This window comes from Setaria viridis, chromosome 1 (assembly GCF_005286985.2).
Source record: "Setaria viridis chromosome 1, Setaria_viridis_v4.0, whole genome shotgun sequence".
NCBI lineage: Eukaryota > Viridiplantae > Streptophyta > Magnoliopsida > Poales > Poaceae > Setaria > Setaria viridis.
Window position 1 is genome coordinate 22101947 of NC_048263.2, and position 22447 is coordinate 22124393.

At 46.1% G+C, this 22447-nt stretch overlaps 2 protein-coding genes across 2 annotated transcripts; both read right to left on the reverse strand.

The window, feature by feature from the left end:
* Window positions 1–7414: 7414 nt before the first annotated feature.
* On the reverse strand, window positions 7415–14453 carry LOC117854916 (tRNA-specific adenosine deaminase TAD3-like). The gene is made up of 8 exons (XM_034737178.2): window positions 14288–14453; window positions 14152–14203; window positions 13554–13627; window positions 12808–12926; window positions 12528–12610; window positions 7901–7972; window positions 7620–7661; window positions 7415–7532 (listed from the first exon to the last, which is right to left on the reverse strand). Exons 1-8 carry the CDS (start codon window positions 14346–14348, stop codon window positions 7415–7417), a joined length of 621 nt encoding a protein of 206 aa, XP_034593069.1. The 5' UTR covers window positions 14349–14453.
* LOC117844657 (calmodulin-binding protein 60 E) lies at window positions 8609–9715 on the reverse strand. Its single transcript, XM_034725398.2, has 3 exons — window positions 9547–9715; window positions 9233–9433; window positions 8609–9124 (listed from the first exon to the last, which is right to left on the reverse strand). Exons 2-3 carry the CDS (start codon window positions 9416–9418, stop codon window positions 8624–8626), a joined length of 687 nt encoding a protein of 228 aa, XP_034581289.1. The 5' UTR covers window positions 9419–9433; window positions 9547–9715; the 3' UTR covers window positions 8609–8623.
* Window positions 14454–22447: the final 7994 nt, after the last annotated feature.

A 22447-nucleotide genomic window follows, 5' to 3' on the forward strand; every position in this document is an offset into this window, starting at 1 on the left:
AAAGTCCGGAATCATACATGTATATAATGAAATCATAAAATAACATGAATCGTACAAAGTCCGAAATATTTATAAAAATTTCTACGAATTTTGACGAATTTTTATGAATTTCTACGAATTTCTACGAATTTTGACAAATTTCTACGAATTTCTACGAATTTCTACGAATTATGACGAATTTCTACGAATTTCTAACAATATCCACGTGCGGTGCCTAGGTTGTGACGGCGGTGATTAGGGCGGCGGAGGCGGTCAGGGCGGCGGTACGGCAGAGGCGGGGACGGTTCACCGGAACCACGGGCGGTGCCTACTAGATTGTGACGGCGGCGGTCAGGGCAGCGGTACGGCGGAGGCGGGGGCGGTTCACCGGAACCACGGGCAGTGCCTACTAGGTTGTGACGGGTGGCGGGACGGCGACGATCACGGCGGCGGGACGGCGGAGGGGACGGTGGTGCATTCTACGAATTTCTAACTTCATTTTCTAACTTAAAAATCTAACTTAACAAACTAACTAAAAAATCTACGGTACAGATATAACTTAATTTTCTAGCTTAACACTCAAAATTAGAAATCTATCGTAAAAATATAACTTAATTTTCTAACTTAAAAAAAAACCCTCCCGGCGCTGCCGGCCGGCGCGGCAGCGGACCTCTCGCGCGCGGGGCGGCGGGACGGCGGCGGCCGGGCGGCGGGACGGCGGCGGCCGGGCGGCGGGACGGTGGCGGCCGGGGCAGCGAGGACGGCAGCTGTCGAGGCGACGAGGACGACGGCGGCCGAGGCGACGACGACGACGGCGGCGTAGGCGGGACGGCGACGAGACGGCGACGAGGGGCGACGAGGGGCGACGAGGATGGAGCCGGCGACGAGGATGGAGCCGGTGGCCGGAGACGATAAGGTGGCTGGGGGCCGGGCGCGTCGACGGACGAGGAGGGGATCGAGGCGCGCCGGCCGGGGGACGACGACGGCGCAATGGGGGACGTCGACGGCGCAATGGGGGACGACGACGGCGGCGGCCGGCGAGGGAGGTGGACGGGCGGCGACGGCGGAGAACGCGCGGGACTTGGCGAAAATTTGGCTAAGTGTGTGTAACTGCGGGGGGTAGAAGGGAGTACAGTGCCTTTTAACCCCCCCCCTTTATCCCGGTTCGTAATGGCACCCGGGACAAAAAGGTGCCCCCGCCAGGTGGGGCTGGGAGCGTACCCTTTTATCCCGGGTCCCGTCACCAACCGGGATAAAAAGGGGGGGCCTTTTATCCCGATTGCAGTTGGCAACCGGGATAAAAGGGTACGTTCGGGCGGGAGACGAAACGTACCCTTTTATCCCGGTTGCCGTTTGCAACCGGGATAAAAGGGGGGCCTTTTGTCCCGGTTGCTGTTAACACCCGAGACAAAAGGTCTTTTTTCCTATTTTTCTTCTCCCGCCTGTTTTTTGGAAATGGATTTTATTTTATCTTTTCACTGCATTTCAGGATGAAAAACAAAACCTTCACAGATTTTGTACATGCAAAAATATATTTAATTAACGAGTAAATTGACAATAAGTATGAATTAATCATTAATTCTATACCAGTTCATTTAGCCTGTAAAATATTTATTTTACTGCATTGCTGTGATCAAGAAATTATTCAATTAAATCATTTCAATGCGCAGAAAAATCCATGTTAGTATGTGGTTAACAATGTTCATGTTTATCTAAAACATCTTCACCTAATGAATTTAATAACACATGAAATCATACATAGGGTAAATTACAAATTGTATCACTTAATACACAAAGGTCATGTACATTTAACGCATTACAATACAACGTTGTAAAATTTCTTCTTCACGAAAGTTCCTTGATCATGATCGCGGCGTAAGTACGGAGCCTCTTCTTTGGATAGCAGGATGCTTGGATCAACTTCAACGGCGAATGGAGGCATGCCATCAAACTGATCATAATCATCTGATTGGTCTGTTTTATCCTCGACTCCCACGATTTTTCTTTTACCTGGAAGAACTATGTGGCACTTTGGCTCCCATGTCTCTTTTGGATTCCTCTTGGGTTTGCTGCACATGTCCTTCACATAGAACACCTGATGCACATCATTGGCAAGTACGAATGGGTCATCACTGTATCCAGTCTTGCTCAGATCTACTATTGTCATTCCGTACTGATCTTTGGTGACGGCAGTTAGCTTCACCCAATTGCAAAGAAATAGAGGGATGTACAGCGGTCCGTATTCGAGTTCCCATATCTCCTGTATGAAACCATAATACGACTCCTTGCTATTATTTCTGTCCATGGCATCTATGCGGACACCACTATTCTGGTTCGTGCTTTTCTGGTCCTAGGCTCTCGTGTAAAATGTGTAACCATTTATCTCATAGCCTTGGAATTTGACGATTGTGGTAGCAGGTCCCCTGGCTAACCAGGCAAGCTGTGGGTGAATCTCAGAGTTACCCATAAGTTGTTGGCGCAACCAGGAGGGAAAAGTTTTCATGTGATGACGGGTAAGCCAAGCATCGGATTTGGTCGGGTTTTTTGAAGCTACCATCTGCCTGTGCTGCTCGATATACGGAGACACAAAGGATGACTGTTGTAGAACAGTGTAGTGTGCCTTGTCGAACAAATCAGTATCATTGCTCAAACTTGATTTCCTTCCAAGGGTGCCCATTCCTCGGAGCCTCCCCTCGTGGCGTGAAGTTGGAACCCCAATCGAGTCAATTGAATCAATAAAATCAACACAAAACTCGATCACCTCCTCTGTTCCATATCCCTTGGCGATGCTTCCTTCTGGACGGGCACGATTAAGAACATAGTTTTTTAGGACTGTCATGAACCTCTCGAAAGGCCACATATTGTGCAGGTATACAGGTCCGAGAATACCAATCTCTTTTACTAGGTGAACCAGTAAGTGCGTCATAATATTGAAGAAGGATGGTGGAAATAACAACTCAAAACTGACAAGACATTGCACCACATCGTTCTGTAGCTTTGATAGCTTGGATGGATCGATTGCCTTCTGCGAAATCGCATTGAGAAACGCGCATAGCTTTACGAGCGGCAACCGGACATTTTCTGGTAGAACACCCCTCAGTGCAACCGGAAGCAACTGGGTCATCAACATGTGGCAGTCATGAGCCTTGAGATTTGTAAACTTCTTTTGTTTCATATTTATTATTCCCTTTATATTCGAGGAGTACCCAGATGGGACCTTCATACTATTCAAGCATTCAAACATGCTATCCTTCTCTTCGTTGCTGAGAGTGTAACTGGCAGGACGTAAGTAGTGCTGTCCATTATCTCTCTTTTCCGGATGTAGGTCATCTCGTTGCCCCATGGCTTTCAGGTCCTGTCGTGCTTCCAATGTATCTTTTGAGGTTCCATAAACACCCATGAAGCCTAGCACGTTCACGCAAAGATTCTTCGTCAGGTGCATCACGTCTATTGCGTTGCGAACCTCTAGGATTTCCCAATAAGGTAGCTTACAAAATATTGACTTTTTCTTCCACATGGGTGCATGTCCGTTATCGTCGTTCGGAACAGGTTGGCTACCAAGTCCCTTTCCGAAGACTACATATACATCCTTCATCATCTCGAACACACGCTTTTCATTACGGTGTGCAGGTTTTTTACGATGGTCTGGCGCCCCTTTGAAATGCATCCCGCTCTTTCTCAGCAGGTGGTGAGCAGGGAGAAATCGACGATGACCCATATAGACGACCTTCTTACAGTGCTTCAAGTACATGCTGTCTGTGTCGTCTAAACAGTGGGTGCATGCCCGATATCCCTTATTTGTCTGTCCTGAAAGGTTACTCAATGCAGGCCAATCGTTGATGGTTACGAACAACAGTGCTCATAGATTAAAGATCTCTTGTCTATCCTCATCCCACACACGTACACCTTCTTCCTTCCAGAGCTGTAAAAGGTCATCAACCAACGGCCTTAGATACACGTCAATGTCGTTGCCGGGTTGTTTTGGGCCTTGGATAAGCGCCGGCATCATAATGAACTTCCGCTTCATGCACAGCCAAGGAGGAAGGTTGAACATACAAAGGGTCACAGGCCAAGTACTATGGCCACTACTCAACTCACCGAATGGATTGAATCCATCAGTGCTTAAACCAAACCTTATGTTCCTTGCTTCACTTTCAAAGTCTGGGAATGTTCTATCAATTGATCTCCACTGTGCCCCATCTGAGGGGTGTCTCAGCATCTCATCTTCCTTACGGTCTTCTTTGTGCCATCGCATCAACTTAGCATTCGCCTTGTTCCTGAACAAGCGCTTCAAGCGTGGTATTATAGGGAAATACCACATCACCTTCGCGGGAACTCTCTTCTTGGGAGACTGCCCCTCGATATCACCAGGATCATCTCGCCTGATCTTATACCGCAGGGCTTCGCAGACGGGACAAGCATCCAATTTCTCGTATTCATCACCACGATAGAGGATATAGTCGTTAGGGCATGCGTGTATCTTCTGAACATCCAATCCGAGAGGGCAAATAATCTGTTTAGCTTCATATGTTGTGGACGGTAATTCATTATTCTCGGGGAGAATCTTCTTGACAATGTTCAACATCCCCTGAAATGCCTTATCGGACACACCATTTTTTGCCTTCCATTGCACAAATTCTAGTGTCGTACCTAGTTTTTTATGGCCCTGCTGGCAACCTGGGTACAACAATTTTTGGTGATCATCTATCATGCGCTGCAACTTTGCTGCTTCCTTCTCAGTTTCGCAATCTCTGTATGCATCTCGTATCACCTGACCAAGGTCATCAGTAGGGTCATTTTCTGCAAACTCATCTTCATCAGCCTCGCCCATTGTAGTACCTGCAAAAGCTTGGCCTGCAACCCAGTCCGGAATGGTGTCATCTTCCTCCTCCTCCTCGCCATCTTCCATTACAACCCCTAGTTCACCGTGCTTGGTCCAAACCAAATAGTTAGGCATGAAACCGTATTTAAACAAGTGGCTGTGAATAGTCCCCAAGGAATCCTTTGAATACTCCTTCCTGTTATTGCATTGGAAGCATGGACAACATACGAACCCATTCTCTGGCTTGTTCGCTTTTGCCACTTTGAGAAAATAATGCAAGCCATCAATAAACGCCTTGCTCCGCCTGTCTGCATTATACATCCATTGCCGGTCCATCTGCATCGTATTACGCATGAAAATGGATTACACTTGACAATGGATTACGCGTGAAAATCGATTAAAGATCCAAACAACATGGTACAATACAACAACATGAAGATCCAAATACACATATTTAAATTAAAGTCCCAAACAACATGATACAATACAACAAGCCATCCACTAGTTATTATCAAGGAGGACTTTAAGCATCCTTGGACGGTGAAGACGAAGGTTCCGCTGACCCAACCTCATCCTTAGGTTTATTTGTGCCGCCTGAAATGGTAGTACTAAGTGGACGTGAAACACCCGGGACTGAGGGTGGAGCATAACGACCACCAAAAGGAGGTTCCTGACCCGCGGCAACAGCTTCTTCATGACGTTGCTGCAAATAACGAAGCATTGCTTTTTCCAGCGTGCTCTTTTTCTTCGGCCTATGCTGAGGGCCAACTATGATTGGAACCTTGCCATAATAGGAACCACGATCGCCCCCACCATCGCCACTTCTTCCAGTAGCAGAAGCCATCTATGTACAAAAATTATTATCTTAACACTGCATAAGTTGTTGAACTTGAAGACCGTGATCATCTCGCGAGGATGTCCTCAACTGGGCGGCACCGCACTTCGTCATGAAAGAGGTTAGATGCTACGGAAAAGGGGACACGGTCACGATGTCCGTATCCACTCTTTCTTGTAGAATCGAACCTCCTTCTTGACATACGTTGCTGCTCGGCGGAAAACATCCTCGGAGAGATGAACACGGTATGCAAGTTCAACAAGTAGCAGAAGTCATCTATGTACAAAAATTCTTGCCTTACCACTACAGAAGTTGTTGAACTTGAAGACCGTGTTCATTTCGCGAGGATGTCCTCAGCTAGGCGGCACCGCACTTCGTCATGAAAGAGGTTAGATGCTACGGAAAAGGGGACACGGTCACGATGTCCGTATCCACTCTTTCTTGTAGAATCGAACCTCCTTCTTGACATACGTTGCTGCTCGGCGGAGAACATCCTCGCCGAAATGAACACGGTATGCAAGTTCAACAAGTATGGATTTAAAAAACCATATTGAATTTGATAAGATAAACCGTCTAGACAAGGTAGCATCATTTTTAAACCACTGCAATAATGCATACTATATATGACACATCAATCTCCCTCACATTCTAGCTCAAAATACCTCTCCATTTTTCTACTTCATCATCACATTGTAGCAAATAATCTTTCCATCTCCAAAGCATAAATCAAAGCATAACACGAGGATGAAGTAGCAAACCTTCGCAACACTTGTGTTGGCCGAGTGAAATTCCCACGAAAATGAGGGAAAAAACTTCGGGCAGCACCTTCCTTGTTGCTTTGGCACCACTGGAGAGTAGGTGAAGCTCAGCTCTCTCTGTCAATGTGCTGGACTGGCTCGGGCTGGAGGAGGAAGAAAGTCCTCTGTCTTGGCCGTATATAATGGGGATGAGTTTTTATCCCGGTTAAAAACTCCAACCGAGACAAAAAGGAACACCTTTTGTCCCGGTTGGAAGTTTAGTCCCGGTTGGAGGATCCAACCGGGATAAAAGGTGAACCCTTTTATCCCGGTTGGAGGCACCAACCGGGACTAACCTTTTTATCCCGGTTGGTGCCTCCAACCGGGATAAAAAGCCGTTGCAACCGGGACTAAAGGGGGGCCTTTAGTCCCGGTTGCAATTACCAACCGGGAGTAAATCTCCCCTCCAATTTTGCCTACCGTGGCGCACCCCATTTTGTCCCGGGCCAACTTTAAACCGGGACAAAAGGGGGCGGATCGAAAGCCAATTCTCTACTAGTGATCCTACCTCACACTGAACACAGGATATCAAAACACCATTCCAACAGAAAGCATCTTCAGATTTATCTGTCAACTCCATCTCTGTTCATACCATGATCACCAATTCACCATCTCCTCCGTCACCTGTATCCTTACCGGTGTTTACAATTCAGCATAAAAAATTACAGTGTCTAATGAAGTAGGTTTGCAGTCTGTGTCGGGGTTAAATGAGAATAACCTTTCTAGGTCAACTCACTTTTTCTTGATAAATTTCATTGCTGCAACAAGCAAGCTATCATAAAAATTAAAATATATATATATATATATATATATATATATATATATATATATAGCTAGACAATTCCTCACCGCGGAACTAAAGCTTTTTTATTCTATAAATAAAGCATACAGAGAAGTTTGATCAGCACTTCCCCGAGAAACGACTCGAACCATTCAAGTATGCCTCAGGTACTGAAATCCTAAATACTGTGTAGTGATGATTTAAACTAAACTTCTTTCCCCATGCAACCTGTAGACTCCACCAAGTGCTCCGGTAATGGGATTAGGAAAAGCGTAGAAGACGTGCTTGAATCTTTGATGCACAAGGGCTATGGCACACCTTCGAAAAAAAATATGTGAGAAAAAAATGAATTATAGTCAGGAAAAAAGGTGGCAAAGTCAAAAAAAAAAAAAAAACTGAACATACATTGGGCATGGTTCCCAAACAAGATATGAGAGTAATGAGCCACTGGCAACCTGACATGTAAACCCCACATGCTAGTTTCCTTGTTATAGATGTTGAAAAGGGAAGATTGTGCCTTGTTATAGGGGCTTGAAACTACAAATTAGTAATTCCTTAACCTAAGTGATACCCCCAAACAAGTTCGGACTGCCAAAGTTTCTCTCTTTGGAAAGCAATAGGAGCACAATATAATAACATAGCTTCAGAAATGTACTGTGAAGCCGAGAGTGGTTACCTTTCATAACTGAACTGCAGTCTTCATGCAATTAAATATTGATGGTGATTCCTCCTCTTGAAATCCACGGACAATACTGAGGCTGTAAATTAACATAAAAGTCCAAGAGAATCGAAAATTTGCATGAGGACTACTCGGTAAAATTGCAGTATCCACGACTCCATGTCCATGGATAACTTTAATTGTTATTATAAAACAGAGTAAAATTGTCTCTAAACTCCGTCCTGAGATGGTGGACCACCCCCGGGCTTTCATTAGGTACAACATTCTCGCCGCAGGACCGAGAAAGCCCCCCGAAGGCCAGCTGCCCCAGACGTGCCAACCAGCTGCCCAGGACACGCCTGCGGCCACGTATAACTCTGTTTAAACAGTGGTTGGACCACATATAACTCGGAATAACAGCCAACGAGGGAAGTTTTTTTTTTTTTGAGAACGGGAAGTTGAACTGCCGAACTGTGGCTAACACAACTCGCTTCCTCGCTGCTGAGCTACGCACACGTTCTCTAAAATTGTATCTATAGACAACATAATTATATGTACGTCAACCTGTTAATTGAGTTGGAATCCAAACTGTAACCCCACCAACCCATTCTCACAAATATATAAATTTAACCCACTCCAAATCAAACTTCCACCTTCACACACCATACCACCCCAAACTTTTCAGTGCATAAGTTATACAAACTGCTTGCCAAATATGGTTACAACCCAATAAGAATCCATTAGATAGCTACTAGTAGTCAAACAAGTTGCAAAGACCTATGGTTGCGATGAAGCCTTTCAGTGCAGCTCCAAGATCCATGTCAAAGGATATGCTGGGATCTACAGGGCCATAATACATATCGCTAAACGGGGGATGATTGCTATCCTCGTAAACCAAAGAGTTGGAGAACTTATCCAGTGTTTGAGACTCTTGTGGCACTTCGTGGCCACCAACTGGGAGCACCCCTGACTGAAATCGATTTTCATTGCCCACCTCAGTCTCCAGTACACAAGGGTCTAAGGAACTCGATGGTTCCATCGAGAAAATATCAGGTGATGGTAGAGGCGAATGGCTCAAACCGAAGTCATCAGTAGAAACTTGCGTGGGAAACGGGTTATATTGATTTTCATGCAAAGACAGAGATCTCATATTGAACAGCTGCGAAGGATTTCCCACAAGCGTTCCGTTGTCACATGTAAAGACATTCTTCCAGTGTTCATATGCTTGCTTCACAGCCACACGTGCTTCAGCCTGAAAATAGAAAACATGTAAAAACAGATGGTCAAGGTCAGAACGGGTGGGGGTGTAGGAAGCCAGGTGAACTTGTTCAAAAGAACTTAGAAAGTGATGGAACATTACCTTCTCCTTTTCAGTAAGATCATCAACAGAAACAAATTTATCAGATATTAACCCTCTTACTTCTCCAACTACATTGAATACAACACCAGCTTTGTTTAGACTGTCTGGATAGTAGTAATGCACTTTGTCAGTTAAAACACAGGTTTCTGCATGCTCCACGGTGGCCTCCCACATCTTTGTTGACATGCCGCCACCTAATATCTGCATGATTTGAACATAGAGCGGGGTTAATAGTACACATCTTTGATGAACTGCAACTACCCATAGGCAACAAACATGCAGAGCAGCAGAACAAATGAAGACCAGAACAATACCTTCCGAAGCCTAGGACCATCAAGATGTAGTAAAGTGAGAAAATCCTTAACAGTACATATGCTCTCCCTATTCAAACGCTTGTGAAAAGCACCATCCTTGCCAATTTTCTCCAGGCGCCATACTTCATCATCAAGAAATGGTGGGTGGTGCTTCTTGTACACTGGTCAAGAGGAGACATTGAATTAAATTATATAGTGAGCTGTTACAACCATGTAGCCTAAGTTTTGAATTGATGTCCACAAATCCGATGTCAAGCACACATGGGAGTCTAGGCTTTCAAGTTCATTCTGAATATCTTGCTTCATTCTCTGGTACTTCTTTAGACAATCATTGCGAACAGTTTGTCGTCCCACAACACTTAGAGTTGGCTGCATGGACTGAACCCATGGTTCGAAGTATGGATCCTCAAACTTGTTAAATGGGATTTCAGCATGTATGACAAACTCTATCATACGCTCACGACTAAACTGAGGGTCAAACACAAAGTTCTCTATAGGCTTCTTTAAGGTTGCTATGAATCTGTTCCTCTCGGCTTCCCCAATTGCATGACAATATTGAGAAATGTGGGTTCTAAGGCTACTAGTTCCAGATTTGGTGCTTAACTGCATTCGACAATACTTGCAAACAGCTCTAAAACAATTATCCACTTCCACAAGATTCTGCTCAAAATGTTCCCACACCTTGGACCTTTTTGCACGTGTTTGAGTTGAATTAGAGTCATCAGAGCTTTCCGATGTGTTAAGAGACATGTTGAAGAATCCCTAACAAAAGATGAGATCTAGCAGCCGTTAGAACTGAAATTAAGCATATAAGAGTAAGGTCCATCAAATGTTATTCCATTCTAAAACAATCTCCTATAAAGCAGATCACCAGCAAAGGCTCCAGCAAATGACACCAGCAGATCACTACAGAATAAACTTCTAAAACAATCTCCTATAAAGCAGGCAAAGATCATCACACACATTAGGATTTTCGGTATTTAGCTATGGTCCTGGAATAACACGTAGAACTAACAGTCTGAACTATTTTGATACACAAGTGTCAGGTATGCCACTGAGCACGGTGACAACAATAACTGGATTTAGACTGGAATTCTCTTGTGACTGCTGAAAGCAACAAAAAAGAAATCATACTACTTGGTAAATTCCATTGATTAGTTTAAATGTTGGCAATATGGATCGCCTAAGCTCAGTGAAAACTACACAGAAGTTGCAAAACAACACAATCCAGCATTGGCCATTCCAAACATTTATTCATTCAAACACTTTGACCATAATTTATTATTCATATTACATGATACAGTTAAAAGTACAAGGAATAGCTCTATCCACTTCGACCTATAATTAGAAGAGCCTCCAGACCTAGTACTACAAGATATGGATCTTTCCACCATATCATGTTCACCAACCATAGTTCAAAAGGATGCAGGGATAGAATCCTCGCGATGATAAACAAAAAAAAACGCCTGTTTGATTTCGCGCAGCAGGATGGGAAGGGAGGGGAATAGGCAGGCATACTGGACCAACATTGGTCGGTCACAGAAGCGAAGTCAGCCTTCACATTGATCGGTGGATTAGCATACTGGACCAACGTTGCAAAAAGATCGAATTTAGTAGGTAAAATCATGGTCAGATCCGAATACAAATACCATACGTTAGGGGTTTGGGTGTTTGATTTCACGCAGCAGGATGGGAAGGGAGGGGAATAGGCAGGCATACCCCTGTCGGATGTTCGTCACCAGCGAAGCGCCCGTCGCTCGACGAACAACGGGCAGCGCAACTCGCCCTGGGTTGTCTGCCCTGAACCGGATCGCCGTCCACCCACCGGCGGGCACGCCGACGGTGTTCCTCTCCGGCGGGTCGACGAGGTTGTACTTGGCGGGGTCCTTGGCCGGGTCGAAGTTGCCGACGCCCCTGCCGACGACGACAACGCCCCTGCCGGGTCCTTGGCCGGGATCTCGGGATGGGGAGGGAGGGAGGCGAGACGGAGGTGGTGGCGGCGGGATCTCGGGATGGGGAGGGAGGGAGGCGAGGCGGAGGTGGCGGCGGCGGAATCTTGGGAGAGGGAGGCCGGAGGCGGTCAGGCGGAGGCGGAGGCCAGCGGGATCTCGGGAGAGGGAGGCCGGAGGCGGTCAGGCGGAGGCGGAGGCCAGCGGATCCTTTAGCAGTTCGAACCCACGGGTTCAACCCATTAGAACTCCAATAATAACTATCCCTCACCACACCACACCAAACTGCTAGTGAGGTGGAGCCCAAACCAAGTGAATTTGTTGGCAGTGTTGGCCCATTAGCACCCAAGCTAAGGAAGGCCAAAGTAAAATCCAAACTGTTAAAGTTATATCAGTCCAAACCATTTGCAGGGTTATATGTACGATCCTAACTTCAAGTTCGATTCAAAAGTTTGTTACCTTAATCCCATTTGCATGCCATAAAAATAAAAATAATTAAGGACAAGATTATGCATTTGTAAATCATGAGCCCAATTTTTAACCAGAAGCCCGCCCGCACCACTGTGCACCCACCAAAAATTCTAGAATCTACAGCAATGCTGCTTCCAGGAAAGTCCGAAGTTGCAACAAGGACAACTAGAATGTGAATGCAGCTGCCTGCCTGCCTATAACAGACTGAAGTTGCGCATCAGAATGGGACCATGCTGCTTGATGGAAGTACCATGTACTGGCAGTTCCGGGGCAGTGCCACAGGTTAGTGTTCCGACATCAGTAGAAGCAGCCTTGCTGTAACCTTGGTTGGGACATGGAAAACTTCCGATAAGTAATTTGATAGTTACTGAAACTTTGTAGTGTGCGGTTCATATTGGTCTTCAGCGATAGGACTATTTTCTTAATCAATAACTTTTAGACTAGCAAATCTTGCTTGTTTGAGTGAACAAACCAAAAGTAGCTTTATCAGCGAAATGGTTAAATGCTTAAAAATTAAAATACCACAAGAAATGCATAACATGACACATCGGGAGGACATACTCATGTGCGGGGTGGTAAGATGTTGGCCAAAGATTGCACTGCTCTACCCATTCCTCTTTTAATGTAGCAGAAAACTTGGGAACCTGAAAGACTTCTACCAATAGTAAATGTCAATGTATAACAAGGGCACAAGCTAAGTCTAGTGAAATAAGCATAGGCCAAATTGATGAATCTAGAGTGATAAGATATAAGAAGGTAAGGAAATCTTAGCACGCTCCCTTTGCATAATTAAATTGGCAAAATGAGTTTAAACAAGGCCAAGGATGGCAGTGTTCCTTACTTTCGCAGCGAAAGTACTCAACTGATAAGTATCCACTATCTTTTGTACATCTTCATGTAAATGTCTGCTACTTTCGGACCCAGTAGAGAGGCATAAGATTATTGATAACTCAGATTTACCTGTAAAACATAATACAAGAACATAAATAGATAGAGATATAATAAAATTTTCTAAATATAGTTATTAGCGATATGGTCTGGCCTAGCTAAAATATACTATGAGCTGATCAAATTTAGTTCTACATTGTGATGGTGGTTCTGCTTTTTACTATTTCAAGATTAAGGCCTCTGACGAATAACTTGTTACTTGGTAGATCCAACAAGAAATATTGTGAATTTCTCAGTTTTAGTTCCATCTAAATATGATTCTTATCCTTGTTCTAAAAAAATGATCAGTATCTCATTTGAAGATATCACCGCAAAAGGGCAGCCTTTATAAAAGGATTAAATAATTACTTTGGCACTACAAGATGGAAAAATAGAAAGCCTTCTCCACCCCCTGTGATCCAAAACCTAAAGCCCACCGATGGTTGGGCAAAAGTAACTTTTGATCAATCACAAGGTCATGTTGCACTGGAAAAGTTTATTACCCATGTTATGTATATGATATGATATGAGTATTTCTAGAGCTATGGCGTGACTCTTATGAACATCTGTTTTAAGAATGCAATGGTCGTCTTCCATAACTAGTGCTAGAGCGTACAGGAGGCAAACATAAAAATAAGAATAAGATGAATGTGCATATACCACCACATTCAGTTTGTCGACGGACTCGTTTTACATGCCTCAGACTGTCCAAAGGGCATACCTGGCTCAATTGCCTGAAACCAGTCACACCATTAAAACATTGCCATGAATGTTATCACACTAGCACTACCCAACCAATTTTGGGTCAAACGGAGCAACCAGGAAAATGTTGCATCTCATAATAATGACCAACATGTCAACTATATTCACAGACTCAATTTGATAACAAATGGATCATTATAAAATTATTCATGACACTCCGGATAAATTTCTTACTTGAAGAGAGAACTAAAAAGAAACATTGGGATTCAAATTTCATCTCAACAGGATGAAACATAGCTGAAGGAAACACAACAACTAAGTCATATTCGATAGAGTTGAAATTCCAAATGAAATATTGGTCCACTTACTGGGGAACATTCCTTAATCTACCTCCATATATTATTTAAACAGATATTCCAAGATGAGAATAAACAGTGCGCCAAAATCTTGTTAATTTCAGTCTGAAATTCATAAATCTCAATCCCTAAACAGTAAAGGATATACTAAAAAAATTAATTTGAACCAAAACAACTCTAAACAGTAAAGGGTTATTCACCTAATGAGAGTGTTGGCTAGCTTGAGCTCAATCTTGGCTGCCACCACGTCAACTGGCAAGGCAAGGAAACAGGGTTTACAAAAATGGAATCAAGATAGCAAACAAAAACAACTTGGGAGCAATTAAAAGGGAACACCTATAGAGTCTTGGAGGGAGGGATTCAGGTTACCAGGGACGTCAATGAGCTCCCACTCCATGACGAGTGACCTTCAATAGAAGAAGGTGAAGTCAAGAAACATGAATTTATAGAAAGATGTTTTAGGTAAGCAAAGCAACTGTAAAGTAGGAGAGAGAGAAATGAGTTGGCATGTCCTACTTTGTGTTTTGATGAGTAGGCCCAGCCCATTTGAGCGAGCATGGAAAATAAGAATCTGTTTGGGACTGCTCCGCTCCACATTTTTCAGCTCCACTCCCAAATCTTCAAGCCAAACACCTCCAACTCCAGAAAAAATATGGATCTAGGGGTCAACTCCAAAGATTTTGTGGAGCTCCTCAAGGGATGCTCCAGAAAACCACGTTTCAAACATCCACATGGAGTTGTAGGATAATTAACCACCATGCCACTATTTACACAATTCAGCTTACCGGTTCTGGGAAAAAAAATAGAACAACCGGGTCGTCCCTTCCCCTCTCTCTTGCCTCCCTTGTGTCGCATCTCATCCCGCCGCTGCCACCCTTGCCTAGTTGCCCTCGCCGACTTGTGCCTCCGCCAGCTGTGCAAACCGAGATAGAATGGATTCCCCCGATACTGTCATCCGGCGCATGCTACCGCACCTCCGCGAGCCGCTATGCTTACTTCTAGGCTCCCCCATGGTCTGGCACCCAATGCGGCCGCCCCTAGCGCGGTGACGACGTGTAGGAGCTTCACGTTTGAGCGGTGGCGTAGAAGGCAAGATGTGCCAGGAAGAGCAGCTCCGCGTACGCACGACGATGGCAGCGCTGCGTCAGGCCAGTTCAAGCCAATGGAGGTACCTGTTAGGATTATTCCACGAAATGCCAAGGAGCTATTACTTACTAAAATTTCAAGATAAGTGTAGAGACTCAAAAAAAAATACTAATATACAATATCTTGTTTCATTGTCGGTGAGTAGCTTGTCACATACATATTTTTGAAAACTCGTTTATTTTGTATGTAAGGTCCACTAAAAGTGGAAAAAAAACATTACATATGTAACTGTAGCAACGTGGGAAAAAATAAAAAAAGCCTAAACAAAGAAAATAATGAACATCCAACAACAAGGGGCAAGACTATTCCCACCAAATGCTACAATTTCTAGAGCTGGAGTCATGCTGTTAGCCAAACATGTTGAACAACTCTATATTTTTCCAGAGTTGGTGAGGTGAAGCTGTAACAAGGTGGAGTTGGTGGAGCGGAGCTAATCTTTTTTTGAGTGGAGTAGTCCCAAACAGGCCCTAAGTGTCAAGAATTGAAGTATGTGACAAAGAAACAAACAGCAAGACTGAAGAACAAAGTGGGATTTACTGCCTAAACTGATGGATATTTGGATCGATAAATAGATTCACAGTACAAGGCAGCCACTTCACTCTAATATACTTCTACAGAGCTAGAGTCTGGTTTTCTTCTTGGATGATCCCCACTGAACCAGCCTCCAGCCTTCCATAGATCATGGTCTGGACAGAGTTAAGGTAAAGAGAATCAAGAAATGTTGAGAATACTTAAACAGGATTGAGATGTTGCTTTTACAGTGTTCGGAGCTAAGCAAAGAGGAAATTAAAGAAAAGAGAATCAAGAAATGTTGAGAATACTTAAACAGGATTGAGATGTTGCTTTTACAGTGTTCGGAGCTAAGCAAAGAGGAAATTAAAGATAGCCACTGGATGGTTATCGAACAGTCCTGGAAGCGAGTCAGAGGTCAGTAAAATGTGCAATGACTTCCATTGCGCTGACAGACCAACGAAACTGAATGCCATTGCTTAAAAGTTGCTGACAATGATCATCTTTGTTGAAAAATAACTGATTTCCTTCCTGACATTAAGGGACTGGGTCTAATCCACACGTACTGAAACAAGGCCAAGAAGCGATCGGTTCCCTGACATTGCCCTCCCTCGCTGAAATTGCTAAACCACTTCCTAAAACTAGCAATCAGGAAAAATCATTTACTCAACCGCTTGAGACTAGTTACCTCCCATCTCGAGACAGGAATCCCTTGATTCCCTTTATTATCATGGGAACTGTGCTAGAAATTTGCAAGATGCGATGCAAATGGCTTCAGATTTCAGTTCCACATTATTAGCTAATTGCAGGAATTACACTGACTAAATTAGGAATTCACCTGATTGACTCTAGCTTGGTCCCTTTCGTGATTTGGCTGCTGCACACCTGCTGGCTAATTGCCGGTAATGTGGAACACACCTCGACGGCGCACGGGCCACGGCGTTGCCAGTGAAGGCCGCCGCCACGTGCTGAGGAGTGAGCGCCCGTAGCCTTGGGATCGCGGCCTCGCAGACGGCAGCAATGAAGTGGGAGCGGGCAAGCTATAACGCCGGAGGGAGCCTAGGGGCGGATCGAAGCAAGCCGCGAGCGAAGCGTGGAGGCGCTGCGGGTGGACGGCGCAGCACGGCGGCAAACCATCGGGATTCGTGAGACGGAGCGGAGCTGCGGAAGAGCGTGTGAGGTCTGGCCGTCTGGGACTGGGAGAAACTGCCTGAGCCAGCCCATGAGAGAAATAACCGGGCCGTTGGGGCAGTGGACCACGGAGGAGCTGCAGCTCGGGGCCATGAAGGTTCTGCAGCCGGGCCGGACCTTTCTTCTACCCACGGCAACATCAAGGCGGAGATCTCTGTAAATGGATTGCAGGCCCTGTTTTGTTTGCTTCAGCGGATATCTCTGTAATTCGGACATTGCTTGCCACAAGGCATGACCAATTTTTTTCAATGTCAAAAAGTAATAATAGCAGTTGCTAGGCGTGGATACTATATGTATGCTGCAATTTCACCGTCCGTCGCCTTCTACAGTCCGAGCATGGGCCCCACTCGTTAGCTCTTTCTTCCTCCTCTCCCCCGCCTTCCTCCACTCCCTCCATCCGATCCGACGCCCCTGGTCCCCCGACGTCCTCCATCCCGAGCTCCCCAGCCATCCACTCGCCCCCTCCCTCGCTGCTTCCTCCTCTCCCAGGAGATGAGCTCCCCGGCAGAGCCTGGTTAGGGCGGCGGATGCGGGGGCGGGAGCCGCCGGAGCCGGAGGAGGAAGGCGGCGTAGGGGCAAGCAAAGGAGAGGAGGTACGGTTAGGGTTCAGGGTTAGGGGCTCACCCGCCAGTAGGGTTAGGGTTCGGGGGTGGAGGGCTTCGGTGTTCGGGTTGCTGGAGGTGGGGTCTCCGGTGACCTCTGGCTATAGAGGGAGGGCCTTGGGCAGCGATGGGTTGTGGGTAGGGCGGCGGGTGTCGCCGGCCGCGGGTGGCGTAGGATACGCGGTGGGTGGCGGAGGAGGCAAGGGAGTGACCGTGAGCTCCCCGGTGAAGCCGGGTTAGGGTGGCAGCGGCCGGCGGCAGTGGATCCGATGACAGGAGCTGCCGAAGATGGAGTTGGATGGCGGCGCGGGGGATGAGCCGGCTGCCGTCATGAGCCGACGGCGGTCTTGGGCCACGTGCGTCAGCAACGGCTAGCCGCACTCGTCGCTAGGAGGAGAAAGAAACATGATAGATAATCAGAAGTAGCCTGAACCTTTCGTTGCAGCCCAGTCAAAGGGCCCAACAGTTCCATCTCCTCTGTTTCCGAAGCTACCCGCCGTAACACACCAGCGGCACGCATTATAAGAAATCTTCTGACCTATGATGATCCAAAAAGTGTCATAAACGTGTTTTTTTGTCATAAACCATGATTTATGACACAAGAGTGATAAAAACCCTTCATCATTAGTCGAGCATCATAAACCACGACTAGTAACGTTCCTTATTTCGCTACGTCACTTAGATTATGACACCTACGAATTGTCAAACAGAAACATCATAAACTAGTTCCTACTGTTTTGCCATGATGGACAGAATCCGATGTGGCATCCAATGTGACATGACAATTGTGACACATTATTTTGTCATAAATGAATTTGGCCCATTTGTTATTGGATCGAGCCCAAAATTGTTCCCACAGGCCAATGTTGTTCAGATAGCCCATCCGTCTTTCCGAAGCTCCAGGTCTCATCTGCTTAGGTCCTATGGGGAACCCAGACCCGACTGATCTGATTAATTTAGAAACCCATAGAATCCCGTTTAAGCAATCACCTATGGATTTGGACCAGTGGTCGAGCACTTTTAGATCTTGGCCGAATGAAACTCCCGGCTGGAAAGAGTGGTACCAAAGAATGGCCAACTCCAAGAGAGTTCAATGGGATGAATTAAAAATCGGCCAGTGCATCAATCTATCCTTGTCCCAGATGGAGAAGAACGAACCCTTGGTAATAGCAGCTTCTTACTTATGGTCTGACGCGCTCAACGCGTTTCTCTTTGGGCACGGACCCATGACCCCAACTCTGGCCGATGTTCTGATGCTGACCGGCCTTGATATTTCCTCCCCCGATACACCCTTTAATTATCTGGTCAAGCCGACCCATCGGCTGGAAACGGAAGGAATCGGCGGGTGGAAGGGGTATATCAATAAAAACATGAGGACCGGGACAATCTTAGAGAGAGAATACACAGCCTTCTTGATGATGTGGCTAGAGAAACACCTTTTCTGTGGCAGAGCAGTCGGTCCTTCTTCCAACACACAAGCTCTGGCCGAAGCCCTGTCAAGAGGATCCAGCGTCCCTCTAGGGAAACACCTGCTAGGATCGTCCTACCACATGATGCACCAGATCGGCGTCAAACTGTCAAAGGGAGAGCCGATTGGTAACCTTGGTGGCCCCTGGTGGTTCATCACCCTCTGGCTCAATTTGTACATGAGCAAGATCTCCCAGCAGCAGATAGAGACCAAAACATTCCCCAACATTGAGTCAGAGGAAAACCCCACGGTACGACGACGGTGCACCTCTTTCGGCGAAGCGGCATCAGCTTTCCCTGGTTGCCAGTTCACCTCCACCTAGACAGCCAAGTATTTCAGATGCTTTTACAATGGCTTTAGTGAAGAAACTACCAGTTGGTACCCATACCAGAGAACAAAGCCACTTTTTGAGCTTCCCTTCTGTTATGACTCGACATCCAACTCCTTTGACAATAATCTCACGGACGCCTTGATCAAGCTAGGGATCTTACCAGTGAACTTCTTCTCCAGGAAGGATTCCCCAACTTATGAGTTTTACAACCCATCAGTTGCAGCACGGCAGTTCGGCCTTGGTCAGCTGCCGATTCAGGTTTACTTTGCCGGTTGCGCAAAATTCCGGGACGAGCTCACCAAGGGTCTCGATTACAATCGGCTGTGTAATCTAGTGCCGGACTCCAGTACCATCAATCTAAACAATTGGATAGTGGCTCCTTTTGCTATCCAACAATTCAAACTATGGTGGGCAGAATGGAAGCAACACCTCTTTTGTGCATCCCCTGCAACATATTGCAATGATCTGGATCCTGCAACATCGACGCCAACGCAGCGGTACATGCTTCCTTCTCAGCCGATTTCAATATCATTTCCTTTTATGTTACAAATTTGTCGCTAATTCTTATTTTCCTTTTGCAGTCTGAAAGTCGACTTCCTCCAACACGCAGCCGGAGTGGTAGGCCGATAGAGAATCGCCACCCATACACATCATTCCCACTCATCGGCTATCATACCCCAACCATCGAAGACATCACCACCGGCCGATCAAAATAAACGCCGAAGAAAATTGCTTCGAAGAAGACGAGTCGCCGAGTGCGCGCCCGTATAGAACCGGCCGATCAATCGGTGGCGGCATCGGCTAAATCTTTAGCTGCGCCGATTCTGCCGATTATTGAGGAAGTCAATCCCCAGGTTGCTACACAAGCTAGAGCAGCTGCTGCATCATTGCTGGTAGAATCTGTTCAGGTAACTTCGTATACCTCACATCCTTCTAAGTATTCTGTCGATATTAACTTCTTCTTTCTGTCAGGCTGCACAAATCGCCCCAGTGCAATCTCCGCAGCAATCGGCTACATTCCAGGCGGAAACCGGAACGCCAGCAATTCCTCCCACCGAGGTAGAGAGTCTTTTAACTCAATTTTTTATACTTAACCAAAAGCTAACTGATTTTGATGCAGGCTACCTTGGGCACATCGATTGTACCTTTCCAACAACCATCGGCCGGGCGACTCACAGAGGTATGGCAGTCATTATATATCATCAAACTTAATCATTTGCATTATACTTATAAAAATCCGCTTCCCGTACCTTTCCAGGAGGCTGGCCCGAGCAGGACACCGATAATCGTCGAATCTTCTTCCTCTGATGAACCAGTCACGCCAGTTCCCGAGATGATGGTAGCACTCCCGCCGGCGCAAGCAGAAGAAATCCGCTTCAAAGAGGTAAGAAACCTGCCACCCAAATCGGCCGATTTCCCATTACCGTCGGCTAATCTGCATTTTTTATTTTTTATTCTTTCGCAGGAGCAGGACACTCCCAACAACAGTCTTTTTTCCTTTGCGGTTGTTCTTTCTGACGATGAAGAGGTTGCCTCGCGCCAAATCACACTGAGCAAAATCCCCGATGACGTCCGTGCCAAGCTTGAGAGCATACGGACCCTCCTTCAAGACGACATCGTCCGATTAGTGGAAGACGCCTCGCCGATTCGGCAACTTCTCTGTGAAATCAAAGGCCAAGTTCCAGAAGAGGCGGAAGAGGCTCTGGCACCCACCACATACATCGAATCAATGCGGATTCCAGTGTTCAGGGCCTTGCGCCACATGGCCGATCGCGCCAAACTAGCGAAAGCCCACGAGGAGGAAGATTCCTACAAACATCGAGCCCAAGAGGTACATCAACAAATCAGTTTCCTTGAAAGCTCTCGCCCAGATACTGTTGGTGTTATAGATCACCTTAAACGGCGAAGGGCAAAGCTTGCCAAGGAGATGGAGCAGGTGACCAAAGTCATAGCCGTTGAAGAGAAAAGACTTCCCCTCTGTCATCGCCGAGCTGAAGCAATAGAGGCAGAGCCTGGCCCACAAAGCAATCAAGCTCCATCGCCATATGCCAGAAGTCCCTGGATCGGCCGATGATGACCAGAAGATCTTAGACTCGGCCGATCAGGTTAGGCAGCGAGCGATCACGGCTATTAATGCCCTCCTCGGGTAAATTGTAAAAGCACTGAATGCTCTATAAAAACATTAATGTCCTTTTCATTTAATCATCCTTTATTCCGATGGGACGCGTCTTACCAACCCCTCCTCCTTTTCCTTCTATAAATATGAGACCCTGTATCGTTTCTAAAGGCATTCACATCGCTCGTCCCCTTTTTTCTTCTAGCGACTTGATTTCCATACCCCCAGACTAGACGCCGAGATGTCTTCTTCGTCTTCTTCCTTCTCCGTCAATCAGGTATAAAATCTTCCTTTGTTCCTCCGCCTGACATCTCGAGCAATATGATGCCGGGTGGTTGTTTGCTACCTTTTTAGCCGAAACACCTTAGTCCCAGCCTAGAACAAGCAATCGAAGTCATGCCCTCCGATGAACCGCTGTCGCAGGCGAATAGAGATCTGATCAGGGCTCATTACGAAGAACTTAAAGATCATATCCCCGCTGATGTTCAGAAGATCCTAGATCATATGGATGCCAACTGCTCCAGACGGCCGCCAACCGAAAGGAGTCATCCACTCCCTCGCCCAGTCGCCCTCGAGGATGCCGCGGCGGGGACATCCCAACCACCTCTTGACAGGAGCCACCCACTTCCTCGTCAAGTCGAGGTTGAAGCCGCCATGGAGGATCTGGAGGAAAAGAGCATCCGCCTCTTGATAGAATTAGGCTGGATCGAGAGGGAGATTAAAAAAGCGTGGCCAATAAATGTGTTGGTACTTTTTGTTCTAAGGGCGACTTGTACCGTGTCGGCCATGTACCCTGTTGTTTGTACCAAATAATAAATCGGCCAGACTAATCAAATGTTTCATCCTTAAGGCGATGTTATCTTTGCATCGGCTATATCGACAGAAGCCAATAGGAGTTGGCCACGTCGTCTTGATGTACCCTATCGTTAGTTATGCATCCACCCATATAGTAGGATAGTATCTCTTCAGATATCTTCCATTCAAGGCTCTTGTGAATTCTTCTCCTTCGATAGTTTCCAGCATATATGCATTTCCCGGAGCGTATCGGCCGATTTTATACGGCCCTTCCCAAGTGGGCGACCATTTACCGAATTTGAGATCCTTAGACCCTATCGGTAGCACCAACTTCCAT